General features: G+C 47.9%; 1 protein-coding gene across 1 annotated transcript in view; it reads right to left on the reverse strand.

Annotated features, from left to right (window-relative positions):
* Positions 1–14,405, reverse strand: part of tenm2 (teneurin transmembrane protein 2) — a 210,205-nt gene extending 195,800 nt beyond the window's left edge. The window contains exon 1 of the mRNA XM_036547720.1: positions 14,180–14,405. Coding sequence (XP_036403613.1) covers positions 14,180–14,405 — 226 coding nt within the window. The remainder of the gene's footprint in view (positions 1–14,179) is intronic.
* Positions 14,406–15,140: the final 735 nt, after the last annotated feature.

The raw sequence follows: 15,140 nt of genomic DNA on the forward strand, positions 1-15,140 counted from the left end.
GAGGGAGAGAGAGGAGAGAGAGAGAAAGAGAGAGAGAGAGAGAGAGGGAGAGAGAGGAGGGAGAGGGAGAGAGGAGAGAGAGAGTAGAGAGAGAGGAGAGGAGAGAGGAGAGAGGAGGGGGAGAGGAGACACAGAGGGAGAGGGGAGAGAGAGCAAGCGAGAAAGAGAAGTGAAGAGTGTAGAAGTGAAGAGAAAAGGGGGGGGAGGGATAGAGAGAAACTAAACAGAGAGACTGGAATGAAAAAAATTTCAAAGAAAAAAGCAAGACAGAGAGAGCACAGCTGAAAGAGGGATAAGAGAGACAGAGGTAGATGAAAGGAGAGAGGGATGAAGAGATGAGGTTAGAGACAGAAAGAGAGATATTATATAGATTTTACATAGATGTTATATAGATTTTTAGCACAGCACAAACATATGTAGAAAGAATGCATTAAGCTTCACTACTCTGAACGGCAGAGACACAGGATTAAGGACTCTAGAGCCACAATCACAATATATGAACAATCAGAACTAAGAACGAAGTCAGAGCCATACTCAGAATCAGAACTTCAGACCTACAACACATTTCAAACTAAACTGGCAGAGCCACAAGAACAACACCAACAAAAAAAGATCCTTCAGAGCAACAATCAGAGACTAAATGATCTATGATCAGAATCTCAAAGTCACAATCAGAACCCAAAATCAGAATGAGACGCTAAATGGCACAATGTCAACAGACCTGCTGCACTGCTATGAGACAAACTCATCTTGTAATTTATGTTGCTTTTCCATTAGCGAAAAAAGGAAAAAAGAATTACAAGGACACCAGTCTGGTGTCCTCACCCCCTTGGTTTTCTTTCATTATTTCAATTTTTCGTTCACATTTCTGTCCGCGCACATGACAAGCGCTGTTAATGCTCCTCTTACTGATAGTTTTGAACAAAACCCAAATGGCTTATAACCACGATTACAAGGATTTGTAAAACCTTCAATTAAAAAACTCCCCAGCAATCGTTTCTTCTCACAGAAAAGAGTCAATAGGAGCTTTATTCTTGCAGTGTCTGCCTTCAGGCTCTCTACACAAACTTTATTCCAGACACACAATATGAAAAAAATCAATCACATTCTACATAGGAGTGGAACTTGACTTTATTATGTTATGACAGAAAAAGATTTACCGTAGTAAGCTTTTTCAGTATTAATTTATATAGATATATATCTCTGTCAGTTTCAATTTAACCATGAAGAACTGTTGATAGAGGTAATCGCTATTATATTGATAAATATGAACAAGTAACAAAGGCATAATTACGTATTTCACCTGCCAACCACATAATTAGAGGTAGGCATTACTGACTATATTTAGGCACACAGCTGCTTGTACATTGTACACTCTTGCAATTGTCACAAGTCTATCTTTAAGAAGATAAATGCACATATAAAGCATAAAAATGCTTAAATCTTTTACTCTCAGTAACTTTTCTCCTCTCTTCCCCTTTCCCTTTCTAGTTTTCTCTCTCTCTTCCTCACTCGGTCCATCTCTGTCAGACTAAATCATGGGCCATCTTTCCCCCACCGGCCCACACAGATGAATATAGCTTAGCCACATCCACTGGGGGAAACACCCACCTCACAGTGTTCCATAAGAGAACAAGCATGCTAGGGCACATGCTATCCCAGCATTAGAGTGCAGAGTGTTTGAGACAGGCTCTGGTGTCTGGGTCAGATAGCTCCACCGAGTCTACGGCCAGCTGTGGCAGCTATGACAAACATGGCTGACTTCCTATTCCTTCCTTAATGGACAAAAACAAAGTGAAAAAAAGCCTTTGCAGTGATTGGAGGTGGTGTGTTGTCCCGTTAGAATCATCACACTCCGCTCTGCATCTTCTGCCATGCTTCCATGGTGCTCCATGGTGTGCCAGATGCACTGTCTGCCTCTGCCATATTCATAGGGGGCCCCTCGGAGCATCGCCTGTGAATTCACTCTCCTGGGCTTGGCTGCCCCCCCCCCACCGTGCTGCTTCCCGCTTCTCCCATTGGCATTGTCGCGTCCCCCCCTCCGCCTCCTCGTCTCCCTTGCTATGAGTTATGGCAGCGGTTTCCCACAATGCTCCCCGCGCGCGGGTTTATAAATACGGACCCGTCCCGGCGGAGGCTGGGGAACAAACATCAGCGGAGCGGCAACTTTCCTGCTGATGCGGGCAGAAGCAGAGTGCGGCGCGCGGGGTCAGCCCCCCCCCGATCATTTATCCAGCCGAGTAAAGACAAAAAAGCGCCGTCTCCGCGGCGGATGATTAATGCGGCCTAGCGCGCCGAGCAGAGGCGCTGGTATTAAGATGCGAGGAGTCAGGGGCCCGCGTGTTATTCAAACACGGCTACATTTCTTTCCCGTCCCGCTCTTCCCCGCTGCCAGTGGGGCGGATGCCTAAGCGGCCCTCCCCAACGAATCGACGCCTTTGCCGTCGCGGGGAGAACCGAGGCCGTGACGCGTTTCCGTCGTCTCTCGCCGTCCGCTGGCCTACGCGTACGTGCGCTCTGAGCAGGTCAGGTGACGCTCGTTTCTGGGCGCTGCTTGAAAACTTCGGCTGTTAAGCCGCGATGTGGAAACAAAGGAACTGACCGTGTGACTGAATGGAGACTGGGGTGGGGTGGGAGGGGGAGGCCCTTCATCAGAGCTGCATTATTTCGTTTTAGCGGCTCGAACGCCCTGTTGAAAGCAGCACGCTCCGATGCTTCGCATGACTAATCTCATTTTTTCACTGGGCAGGGTGGAAATGCCCTTCAGGGTCCCAGCATCCTCAATTAAGCACTTTTCTTAAGGCTCTCGGCGACACGCGGCGGTAATTTTCCAGGCTCCTACATCCCTGGTAGCCAAAAATTAAAGCCCATTTGGGTCATGGGGGGAAAGACTGCTCCTCTCTCATTTATCCTTTGCGTAATGACAAAGGAAGCACTGAGCGGCTCTGAAAGGCCGGGAACGGGGGCCCGGCTGGGCCACTGCGGGGTAATAAGGCCTTTGAGAAGTCGAGGCCTGACCTCCGCGGGGCTCCGATGCAGAGAGTAATCCACCCCTGCTGCTCTGACAGGCTGGAGTGACCGCGGCGTTGAAAAGCTCTTTGTTGATTCCTGCAGGTTGGAGAGGTCCCGTTCCACTCACCTCCGCAGCAATCACCGCCTTCAGAGGCCGCGGGTAAAAAGCGGGGCGAAAATCGCCGTCGTCGCCAAATGGCCAGTCCTGGAGACGCGGTTCGCGAAGGTATCAACCTCTATCGCCAGGGGAGGGGTCAGATTTCACACCGGCGCAGCCCACTGTCAACACAACAAACTCTCAGCACAGTGCACTGTCAACACAGGGCACAACAAATGGTAAAATATTGACACAGAGCACTGTCAACAAAGAAAATTGCTAACAGGGCTCATCTTAGATGGTAGATCCCCCCCCCCCCCGCACATTCCCTGGAAACGAAATGCCTCCTGCAACACAGAAAGGATTAATTGCGAACTCACAGTTTAAAATGGCCCAGGAAAAACCGCCTCCCCCCCCCTTTAGAGAGAAGAGAAAGAGCAAAAGAGCTATCAAAGAATGTAAAATAAAAGAAGTACAAGGACAGACATGAGAGAGAAGAAGGAGAGAGGAAGACGGAGAGAAAGGAAGGAAGAACGAGAGAAAGAACATGACCAGGAGATGAAACAGAACCGAGAGGAGGACAGGAAGGAGAAAGAGACGGAAAAGAGGAGCATAGGGGCATTTCATGGTGATGCTTTACCACAGAGGGATGAGGCGGGCTGCAGAGCCCATGGAGACGGACTGGGGAGCTGGGAGCAGATTAAACCCCTGGACATGGCTTTGGGCCTCGTGCTCTTGTGTTTCTGTGCACCGCCAGATAAACACTTCAAAGCAGCAAGTGCATAAACAGGAAATGAAAAGGCAACGGGCGAGAGCAGAGGGCGCGCCGATTGCGATCTGCTTTTCCGGGGAGGGGACGACATCCCCTATCACTAGGGGGGGGGGGGCTGTGTCCGGGGGGTACGAGGATCAAAGACCGTGCTGCGGGGCGCGGTTGGGGGGGGGTGTCCCCGCACGCCTCTCGCTCCCTGCGAGGTCGGGACCTCATCACGGGCTCCTCCGCGGCCGCCTCCTCCATCAGTGCCACGGCTCTCTCTGGTGCCTTCAATCCCCGCTCTCCCGCCACCTCATCACCCGCTTCCTCTCCCATCCGCTGGCTGGATCGATGGAGGCCATCATCGGGACGGAACTGCCAATTTTCGGGAGCCGGAGCCAGAGCGCTGGCTTGCATGTCGCGGAGTTGCAGCTCGCAGCTGTGCAGAGTGGATTGATGTCGGGCTGAGATCACGCACGTGATTAAAAAGAGCTGAACAACGGGAACAGGAGCCTGCTGTCCAGGTGCTTTCCTTTGAGCTTTTTTCACATCTGTCCAGCACTATGCTTCCAACTTTGTGGCAACAGTTTTGGGAAGGCCCTTTTCTATTCCAACATGACTGTGCCCCAGTGCACAAAGCAAGGACTATAAAGACATGGTTTGATGAGTTCGGTGTGGAAGACCTTGACTGGCCCGCACAGAGCCCTGACCTCAACCCCATCGAGCACCTTTGGGATGAACTGGAACGGAGACAGCGAGCCAGGTCTTCTCGTCCAACATCAGTGCCTGACCTCATAAATGCTCTACAGAACGAATGGGCACAAATTCCCACAGAAACACTCCAAAGTCTTGTGGAAAGCCTTCCAAGAAGAGTGGATGCTGTTATAGTTGCAAAAGGGGGACCAACTCCATATTAAAGTATATGTATTTCAATGCAATGCCATTACAATGTAATGGTCAGGCATCCGAATACTTTTGTCCATATAGTGTATATCACCTTCACAGGGAGTAAGTTTTGGGAAAGATAAAATAACTGTAAATGTGCATGTGACTGATGTTAAGAGCTAACAATCACATTCTCAGCAGAAGAGCAATTCAACTAAATACAATTACTTTACTGGTGACACAGATGAGAACAGTCCTTCCGCCCTATATTTTAAAACACCGATGGCTGGAATGAACCCCTTGCTTTAGACACCAGGTTCCATCAACACATCCCCCTCGTTCTTAAAGTAGTTTTCTCCAATACTCTCTGTCCCTGTCCTGAAAAACCACATTTTACAGGCATGTGGGATGGATGCATCACGCAGTTAACCATGAACGAGTGAGGATATCACAGCCTGGAGTATACCCAACCCCAACTGCCACTTTTCTCCTCAATCTCAGTATTCTCTGTTGGTGTGTCCATGCCATCCTGTTCCTGCAGCTCCTGGTTTTAACCGGAGTTGCGATAAACATGATTGATGACACAATTTAAAGGCACATATATCTATAGAAAACACATATTATTTCCAATTTAAACGTGTCAAATGGTGTGGGTCTTTGCCAGACCTCAGCACTTTATTCTGCCTTTATTTTGGAACAATAAGGGTTTTTTTATGAGAAAATCAATGTTGGGCTAAGACAGTTACTAGAGACCGTGAGATGAATAATGTCATAATGCAATAAACTTTACTTAACTCTACCTCAGCACAGCAAAGGGATATGGCACGAAACAACAGCCCGAAGCAACACAAAAATATAACACAACACTACTCAGCAATAAAACATGGAACACATGCGTGCACACATGAACACACACACACACACACACACACACACACACACACACACACACACACACACACACACACACACACACACACGCACACACACACACACACACACACTGAGCTGGGCAGGTCCAGAATAGGAAGGGGCTTCAGTGACAGTATGATTAAACTGAGAAACACGATATTAGTCAGAGGGAGGCAGAGAATAAAACAGCAAGAGAATGTAATTAAAATGAAAACAAAAAGGGAATTTATGAGGTAGGGCTAAAGTATTAAGCAGTTTTTACTGCCATGTTCACTCTGTGATTACTCCTGCAATGATGTTATTATGCGCCAGTGTGAATTAGACTTTATATATGTTACATTCTTTTCTTATATATCATACTCCACTTCCATCACAATAATTATGCACAAAGCAGGCAATGAATTGTTATTTGTAGAAATGTCAACGTTATTGTTAAAATATGATAAATTAAGGTTTTTTGGTCTGCATTCTATGCAGTATCAATCTCAAATAGATCTACAGATCAAATAAATAAAAAAACACTTCATCAAGTGCTATTAGGGACTGTCTGAGCTTCACAAGTCAGTTTTCTCTCCACATTCAAAATACAAAAGGCTTATGAGGATATATGTGATACCTATGAATTGTTCAGCAATTGTGAAGTGTAAGTGAGTATCATGTGTATGCATGTATTTATGTATGCATTTGTACATATTCATGTGTGTATTCATGTAAGTGTGTGCACATGTGTTTGTGTGTCCATGTGTGTGTTCATGCACATATGTGCCTTTGTGTACAAGTGCAACTGTTTCCCCTTAAGCGTGTTTTCCAGTTCTGCAACAGCTCCTTTAGTCAAAGGGCTGCCATGATGTGACATTTCCCACCTCACAAAAGCCTAGTACTATCACACCATCTCAGCCCCGAACCCAACCCGCTATCTCCAAATAACTCGGTCGCGAAACGCCCCAATCAAGACTTCTGCCCCCACGTCCACATCTTGAGATGGGAGGGGGCACACTAAATCCTGATTTACAGGTGCCTTGAATGGCCTTCGGGTATTTGGGACTCTGAATTTGCCACACCCACAGCCGGAGGAGGGAGGGGAGCAACGCCGGCACAAAGAGAGAAACCTGGAGGAGAGGTGTAAGGAGCAGGAGGCAAAGAGAGACACACCGCAGGTGGGAGATATTACACATAGACTGGAGAGGAGCAGGAAGGACAGAGATCAAGGTCGGCCCGCTGCCTTTTCCGCTGTGAGGGGGATTGTGGGATTGCGGTGCCATTATTGAAATTACACAGCTGGCTGCGAATCTCCTCAGAGGGCCGTAAATGGCTGAGCTCTCCTCAAGTGGCACACTCCCCTTTCCCAGATATACGCCACCTTCCTTCCGTCACCCCAGCCCCTCTGAGGTTTGCCCTGAAAGAGGTGATTACGCATGCAGACTGTGGCCTGGATTCAGTCCTATGGCGGTTGGTCTGTTGAGTTTGAATACGAATTTCATAACCTGCACATTTCTCGCAATTTTTTTTGCAGGCCGTATAGTGACAGTGATGAAAGAAAAGGAATGCTTAAACTTAAATTCCTTTCCAAGGGGACTTGGCACACCGGTGTTAGTGTATGATTAGATCCAGGCCTTTGTCTCACAAAATACAACCAAACGGCAGCTTATGTTAACACATATTACAGTCCTCAATGTACTGAAACATGACTTTTCCTTTCCCTTCTGTACCACTTTGGAAATGCATTCTCTCTGATTTATTCAATATGTTGCATATACGACACCGAGCAGCTCAGGTGACTTGCAGCATCGCAGCTCTGAACCTCTGCCCCCGAAGCACTGTCTCTCCTTCTCTGCGTGACATCACTTCCTGCCATAGGCAGACATGCTATCTGTGCAGGGGGGGGGGGGGGGGGGGCGACGTGGCCTCTGGCGGCCCTCAGGGGCCGGGGTGTTAATTGCGAGAGGAGACGCTCGGAGCCCGGCGCCCGTGCGGGACGGTCCCTGAACGAACGGCACATCGTTAGGGCTGTCATCAGCGACACGGCACAGGGGTAACAAGCAAACGGCGAGTGGGGGAGGGGAGGGCTGCCGCGGTCAATCACCGTGGTCTCCCGGGTGCGCACTCCACTGCGGGGGGGCACCACACCTCTTAATTGGGGAACAGAAGTAATTACATCCTCCATGTGTAGCCATGTTGCAGTTAAACCATTTAACCACAAAGACACTCCACACACACACACACACACAAACACACACACCAGAAATGGGGGGAGCATCCTCTGCTAAGGTGATGGCAAGAGTGAGAGACCAATATCTAAACCACCAAATATCCAAAACACCAAATATAGCATAACATTATTACATATAGTTATATATACACACACACACACAGAAAGAAAGAAAGAATGAAAGAAAGAAAAGACAGAAAGAAGGAACATAATTTGAATAGAAGGCTTTACGCCATCTTGGCTGTAAAGTCTGGTGAAAGAACCCAGAAGACACAAACCCATTATTGAGTTCTGTTTCTTTACTATAGATACTGGCACATGACTCAGGAAGTGCTTTGCTCCAGGTCTCTGGGCCGTTCTAAAAGGCATGCTGGATATGATGCACTGTCAAACAGCGTCTTTTCAGCCCTTTCAGTAATCGAACCCAAGGGCTCCTTTCATTCAGACGCGGTTACGCTGAGTGCCACAGACAGGCAGCCTTCAAACATATGCATTCAGCCATGCAAGGCCTTCAACATGGGAGAAATAAGCCCGTTACACCCAGCAACCACACGCACGCTCGCTCGCGCACACGCATACATAGAGAGCTCCGCAAACCACACAGAGGCCCTCTGCAGATCAGACTTTCTGTGGAGAAAATAAGCAATTCAGCTAGCGGTCAATGTGTCATAAATCGTCTTTGTTGTGTTTGTGCAAAGCACGCCATGTTTGATCATGTCTGGAGTCGGGCCTGGCGCACACGGTGCCAGATGTTACCGAGAGACAAACTGCTCTTGAGAGGGCAGTTGAGGGCTTTCTGGTGCCTGAGACAGCATGCACGAATACCGGCAAGCGCCTACTGTTGGAACACCAGGACCCGCACTCTCCCCTCACCATATGGCCAGTGAGTCTGACTCCCCTCAGCCCTGATGAAACTGCCCTCTGACAGGGGAGTCATGCCTTTATTTCACACAAACACACACACACACACACACACACACACACACACACACACACACACACACACACACAGACACGGACACAGACACACACACACACACACACACACTCAGACACAGACACACTCACACACACACTCACATATAAACATATAACAGTGATGTGAGTGAGAAGCATCAATTAGGGACCAAGAGAACTGATGGAAGTCAAACGATCCAAACCAGCTCTTGTGGAAAAAGGGAATAACTGAGCCATTGGGATGATCAAGATGAAGGATAGGTGCCCTTCCTGATGCCTAGAAGGACGTCGTTTTTCGAGCACAGAGTTGAGGGAAGTGGCTGCTACACGTTTCACCCAATCCCTGACTATCTCCACGGAGATGTGAGACTCTTAAGTGATTCCCCAGCCGCTGCCGCGGCGATGTTCAGTCTCTCCCGAGATTAGGCAGCGAGCGGTGCCATGCCGCGAGAGGAATTCAGCGGGCGTAGAACTGCGGGCCTCCACGCACAGAGAGAGCGCGCGTTTAATCTCAAAGTCATTTATTTTTAATACCCAGCAGCCTCTTTGTTCTTCCTTTGATCTTCACTGGTGCAGATTTGCTGTGATACACCAACAAAGCACGGAGTCAACAAGCTAAAAAATAATAAATAAATGTGTGACTTGGCAGCTAATTTCACATCAAAAACGGCGGGGCAAGGAGACGGAGGGGGTGAGAGCTCCGGCCTTGGCTTTCTACCTGCGGGGCCCGTGAGATGACGAAGCTTGCAGCTGGAATGCAGAGCGCCTAATTTAAGAATTCAAAGGGAGCGCAAACCAGGATCAGCCTCCGCGAGCGTGCAGGCGGTGGGGTGTGCTGCGTATGCTCGCGCCAGTCAGAACGCTTCGAAGAGGAGCGGCGCGGCGGCATCCCGGGCCGGAGGACGCGGTTCGAGACGATCGATGGAGCGAACGACTCCCCCCTGGTGGCCGAATCTCATTGCCGCCGCCGCGCGTGCAAATCCAGACATGCCTCGGATCAGAAGGGCCAGCGCGGCGTCTCGTCGGGGGGATTCGACCCGCCTTCCCACCGGACCGTGGCCCGCGCCCTGCTCTCACCTCCAAGAGCCGTCATTTAAAAAGAGGCCGCGGTGCTCCACTTTCATTATCACCTGAGAGAGGCTGGATTCACACATTAAGATTGACCCAATAACGGGAGATCAATATTCATCCAGGAAAAAAGAATGACAGGAAATGAGTTTCTCTCTCCCTTCCTTTTTTTTCTTGAGAACTTTTTTTTTCCTGAGGAAAGTGATTTGGCGTGGTGGTGGGGGCTGCTGATTGACAGACGTCTGAGAGATGGAGAGGGAGCCATAAAAAAAACAAAAAGAAACAAAAGAGCTCCAGCACACAGACGGCCCTGTGTTACCTCCCTCTCTGTGAGTATCCCGTGTCTGCAGCCGCTGAAAAGAGCAGCCGATCCCGAGGCAGGGGCAGACGGCTATCGCTCTCCCACCTCTTCAGGGCACACCCTCGGAGTAGGTCCTTGCACCCTGGGGTTGTGTGACACACGTCACACAGTCCACTGTGGCCTCGCTATCTGTGCTTACACCTCCGCCCCCCTGCCGCGGTCAGAGGCCCCCGCGGGTGGCCGAGTGCTGCACCCCTCCTGCGGAGAGGCCGATGTCACTCTGAAATTATTTTCCCACCTCTCCTCTGCTGGAGCAGGTGATGATCAGGAATCCGGGCTGATCAATGCGACAGAACGGAGTTCTATTTCAGAGCGCCGGGTCAAATAGAGAATGACTCAGATCCGTGCCTTTTTTTTTTTTTTTAATGTGGACTGCTTCGCATTCTGTGTGAACTTGTGGCTACTAATGATCTAACGCTTCTCAGGGTCTAAAGTCAAGTCTCGCACTGAGCCAGCAGTCCTCATTAGAGTCTTAACTCTTAATCGCTAGAAAATCAGGATTCATCACAAATTGATTACACAGAGTTAAAGATCTAATCCAATCAGTCAGCTTGTCAAAACTCAGGAGCCAATCACCTGCCTCGTCAGACACCCCTGCCAGTCCACATCTCTGACTGCATCTCTGTGCAGAAATCCACTCTCTGACACTGACATTAAACTTACTCTCATTGCTGTGTACAAGTGTAAAGCCCTGACTCGCCACCACAGTTAAAAGATCTCCTGTAACAGGGCTCTACACCTGCCATCACGACACTGTTGTCTACTCAAGTATTTGATGTTTAACTTACGTGTAGTATTGTATTGTGATTTATTTTGGATTCTGTGTTCTAGTGACTGATAGTATACTTGGCTTCCATTGCCTAACTTAACTTGTGGTAAGGCTTGCATGGTGTTATAACCACACTCACTGGTCTGGGAGTGTTGTTAGCCTGGTCTGACACTGTTGCTCATTTAACGTGATTGGATACACCTATGCTGTATTGTGCTGGAAGCTGCTCTGAGTAAGAGTGTCTGTTAAACACCTGTAATGTAATGTACTCTCCCAGACACCAACTTTGCATATTTCTTTGAGTCTATTGTATTTCAAATCATATTTTTTATTGTGAACTAAATTTGGAAAGTGCTGGTAATTGAGTGTTGTACCTAGTGTAAAACAGCCAAAGGGAGCAGATGGTTTATAATCAAATAGTCCCTGCTGCGGAAAGGATTTGTGGGTCTGAGCTGTTACCAGCAAAGATCGGCCACCAAATGTGAACTTTTGTCTTTTTAGCAAGGAATATTTTAAAGTTCACAACACTTCTCATTATACTGCCAGGTAGCTAAACATAGTGGTGTCAGCACTGAATAAAAAGGTAATTCAGATATAATAATTCTTCACATGAAAATTTGAATAACATTTAATTAAACTAGTGAGTTAAACACTATGCTGCTATGTATATGATGATCTATGTATATGATGCTACGTATTAGCCAGTTGGGCTAAAGCATTTCTCACACTGCAATGTTATCAATAAGGGTGACAGATTTAAAAGTAAATAATTATATACATAACATAATAGAGTATTGCAAAACCATGCTGTTCCCAAATAATTCATTTTATTCACATGCCTACAGTTAGTATTTTGTAGGTCCTTCTCTGGCATGGATTACACTTACAAGATGTTCTGTGTAGAGTTTTAGGTTCTGCCAGTTTTATGTTTCCACTCATTTTTGTCCACTCATCCCGGCAGAATTGCTCCATGTTCTTCAGATCTTTTGGTCTTCATTAGAGGTCAAACCACGGATGTTAGACAAGACTGAGGCCTGTAAATTGAGATGGCCAGTTGAACACGTACATTTTATACACAGTCAACAATTTCTTTGTACATCTAGATGAATGCTTTGGATCTTTGTCAGGCTGGATTGTATATTTTTTTGGCCAAGCTTGAGCTTCTTGGCAAATAGAACCAGGTTTTTGGCCCACATGCCCTGGTACATGGTGGAGTTCAAGACTCTCTTCATCTCAATAAGGGCTTCAGGACCAGAAGATGCAAAAAAAAAAAAACAAACTCAAAATGTATTAGACTGCCTGCCATATTTTACAGTTTTTCTCAACATATGCTTCAGCTTTTTACACCAGAAATGACACTGATGAGCAGGTGCAAAAAGCTCCATTTTCATTTCCACTGACAATACGGCATGTTTACAAGTGCCATTCAGATGCAGTTTGCCGTCTTCAAGACGTCTCTCTCTCTCTGTTTTGCCCTCACAAGAGGCCTCTTCCTTGCAAGCCGGCCATGAATGCTACAATAATGCAAATGACTATGAATAGTACTCGGTGGCACTTTGTGTCCTGAAAATGCCAGTTTGTTTTATAGATCTCTGAATGTTGCCTTTGAATTTACGGCTGCCTCCCAAACCACTTGTCTCAAAGCTTGAGAACCTAAGATGCACTCGTGTCCTCTTCCTGGAAGGGTTACAACTGTATCAATAGACTTACATATTGTGGACATCATAATGGAAAGTGTTAGAATCAGCTTTTTGTTAATTTTTTTATAGCCATTTCAGAATTTATAGAGATCATTGACCATTTGTTTGCATTTTTTGAAGAGCTCTCTGACCTTAATTTTCATAATGCATGCTGCTGAGGAATTGCTTTTGTGTGTTACTTCCTTTTATATCCTCAGGAAACAGGAAGCTTTTAGGCAGCCTCTACATGGTTCCATGGCCTCTCACTGAACTCCCAAAATGATGTATGTTAGATAGCAGGTATGTTGTTGGATTCCATGCGAAAGTATACTTCATGGTGTGAATAAACATGACCCTGATGGTTTCTACAATAATGATCCAATACACATGCAATATTTTTATCTCGCAACATATTTTTTGTTCCTGTTATCAGGGGTCCAGGCCCCCTGAACACAGACACACACATATACACACACACACACACACACACAAATATACACATATAATAGCATAATGGTATTAAAGTATAATGCTACATTTATGTTGTAGTCAGTGTTAATCCATGACTTCTATAGGAGGGATTCTGGTGACTAATTAGGCACACTGCAGTATACTACACTACACACCGTCAGCGCTGGGAGAATCTACCCAGGCGGTAGAGGTGTGGGAGACGTTTGCGCAGATATCTGCAGCAGAGGGCAGTTACGGGTGAGAACAGAGTTTCTTACAGGTCAGATTACACAGGGTAAACACGGGGATGCTGTGTGGATTAGTTACCAAACCAGCATGTCAACAGGTACCCCTACTGCATGAACTTAGACGGGTAACGGGTGACACGTGTTACTGAGACAGGTCTGTATTTCACACCTAGGCCAAGAGAGAGGTAAGAATACAATCCTGTATATTAACCTGTGGGAGGTGTGCTGTAATGCGTAGGTGTGTGTGTGTGTGTGTGTGTGTGTGTGTGTGTGTGTGTGTGTGTGTGTGAGTGAGAGACACTTTGGAGAAGCAAGAAGCTGCAGCTATAGCAGGAAAAACCCCTGAAAAATTAGGAACAGTTTTCATGATACAGAGGCTGAAACAGAACTTGGTGGGACATGGACAACCTGATGCAGGTGAGGGGAATCTGCAGAAAGAGAGGACACCTGTCACTGGTGAGACTGTGAGCGAAGTGAAGTGCAATACAGAGAAGGATAACACCTCCCCCAAGTTACAAGTGAACAAACACCTGCGAACAGAACAGCATATGATGCTTTACCACACAGTTAATTAACATGCTGGTGCTTGACAGTAACTTAAGTGTTCTGGATGTCAGAGATGTGTCAAAACATGAAACTCACACTCAAACCAAGCACACACCAATGTGGTAAACCTGTAAATACTCAATACATCAAACCTACAAAAAACTTTGGCTCACTCTGGTCTCTCCGAGCACAGCCCCAGATGTGTGAGGGTAATCCCGGGGGGGGGACCCACCTTGTCGGGAGTACTCGTCCGCCTCGTGGTGCACCAGGTCGGCCACGCAGCCCCCGTAGTGGAGGCGGGAGTCGTGGTCGTAGGCCTTGAGCGTCTCGCTGGAGCTGTAGGACTTCTGGGTGGGCACGCGGCAGTCCTCGCTGTCCAGCGACGACGAGGTGTAGCGCAGCTCCTTCCCGCAGCGGCCGCGGGTCAGGGAGCGGTGCCGCCTGTCTTTCAGGTCCATCCTGGCACCGCGGGAGGGGGTGGCTGGGGGCGGGGGGGGAGGGGAGCACTGATCCAACCGCTGGCTCGATGCAAGTCTGGTCCGGCACCTGCAGGGGGAGCCGGAGAGACACAGGTCGGGGTCAGAGCTTCACTGAAACGTGCCATATCACAGGACATCATGCACTATAGTGGCATGCGCAGTGCCGAATGAGCCCATACACTTGCCTTGAAAGTGTGCCTGAGAGAGTGCAGGCTAATGCATTCCAATTAAAACCAGGCCAGAAAAAACAGCACACACCTGCATCCAGCTACCACACTGATTATCAGTTGACAGAAAGCCCGTGGGTACCTGGGCCTGACCCATTACGCTGACATCACAAGGCACAACAGATAACACCTCGCCAGAAAGACACGCCATGATGTCTGCTACACGCGAGAGAGGGTGACAGAGCAGCGGAAGGACGGGAAATGACTTGAGGGCATTCCTGGTCTCTCCCTCATTATCACTGTGAGAATGAGTCCTGTTCCCACCGAGGCGACAGGAGGGTAATCACAGTCTCCAGATCCTGCTGGAGTCCAAGCAGGCACCCGCACTAAGACAGTCCCCACCTGTAACACACCTCACTCACTCACCACACACCTGTAACACACCGCACTCAGTCACCATGCACCTGTAACATACCACACTCACTCCCCACACACCTGTAACAGACTGCACTCACTCACCACACACCTGTAACATACCGCACTCACT

The sequence above is a fragment of the Megalops cyprinoides genome, chromosome 16, assembly GCF_013368585.1.
Source record: "Megalops cyprinoides isolate fMegCyp1 chromosome 16, fMegCyp1.pri, whole genome shotgun sequence".
Taxonomy (NCBI): domain Eukaryota; kingdom Metazoa; phylum Chordata; class Actinopteri; order Elopiformes; family Megalopidae; genus Megalops; species Megalops cyprinoides.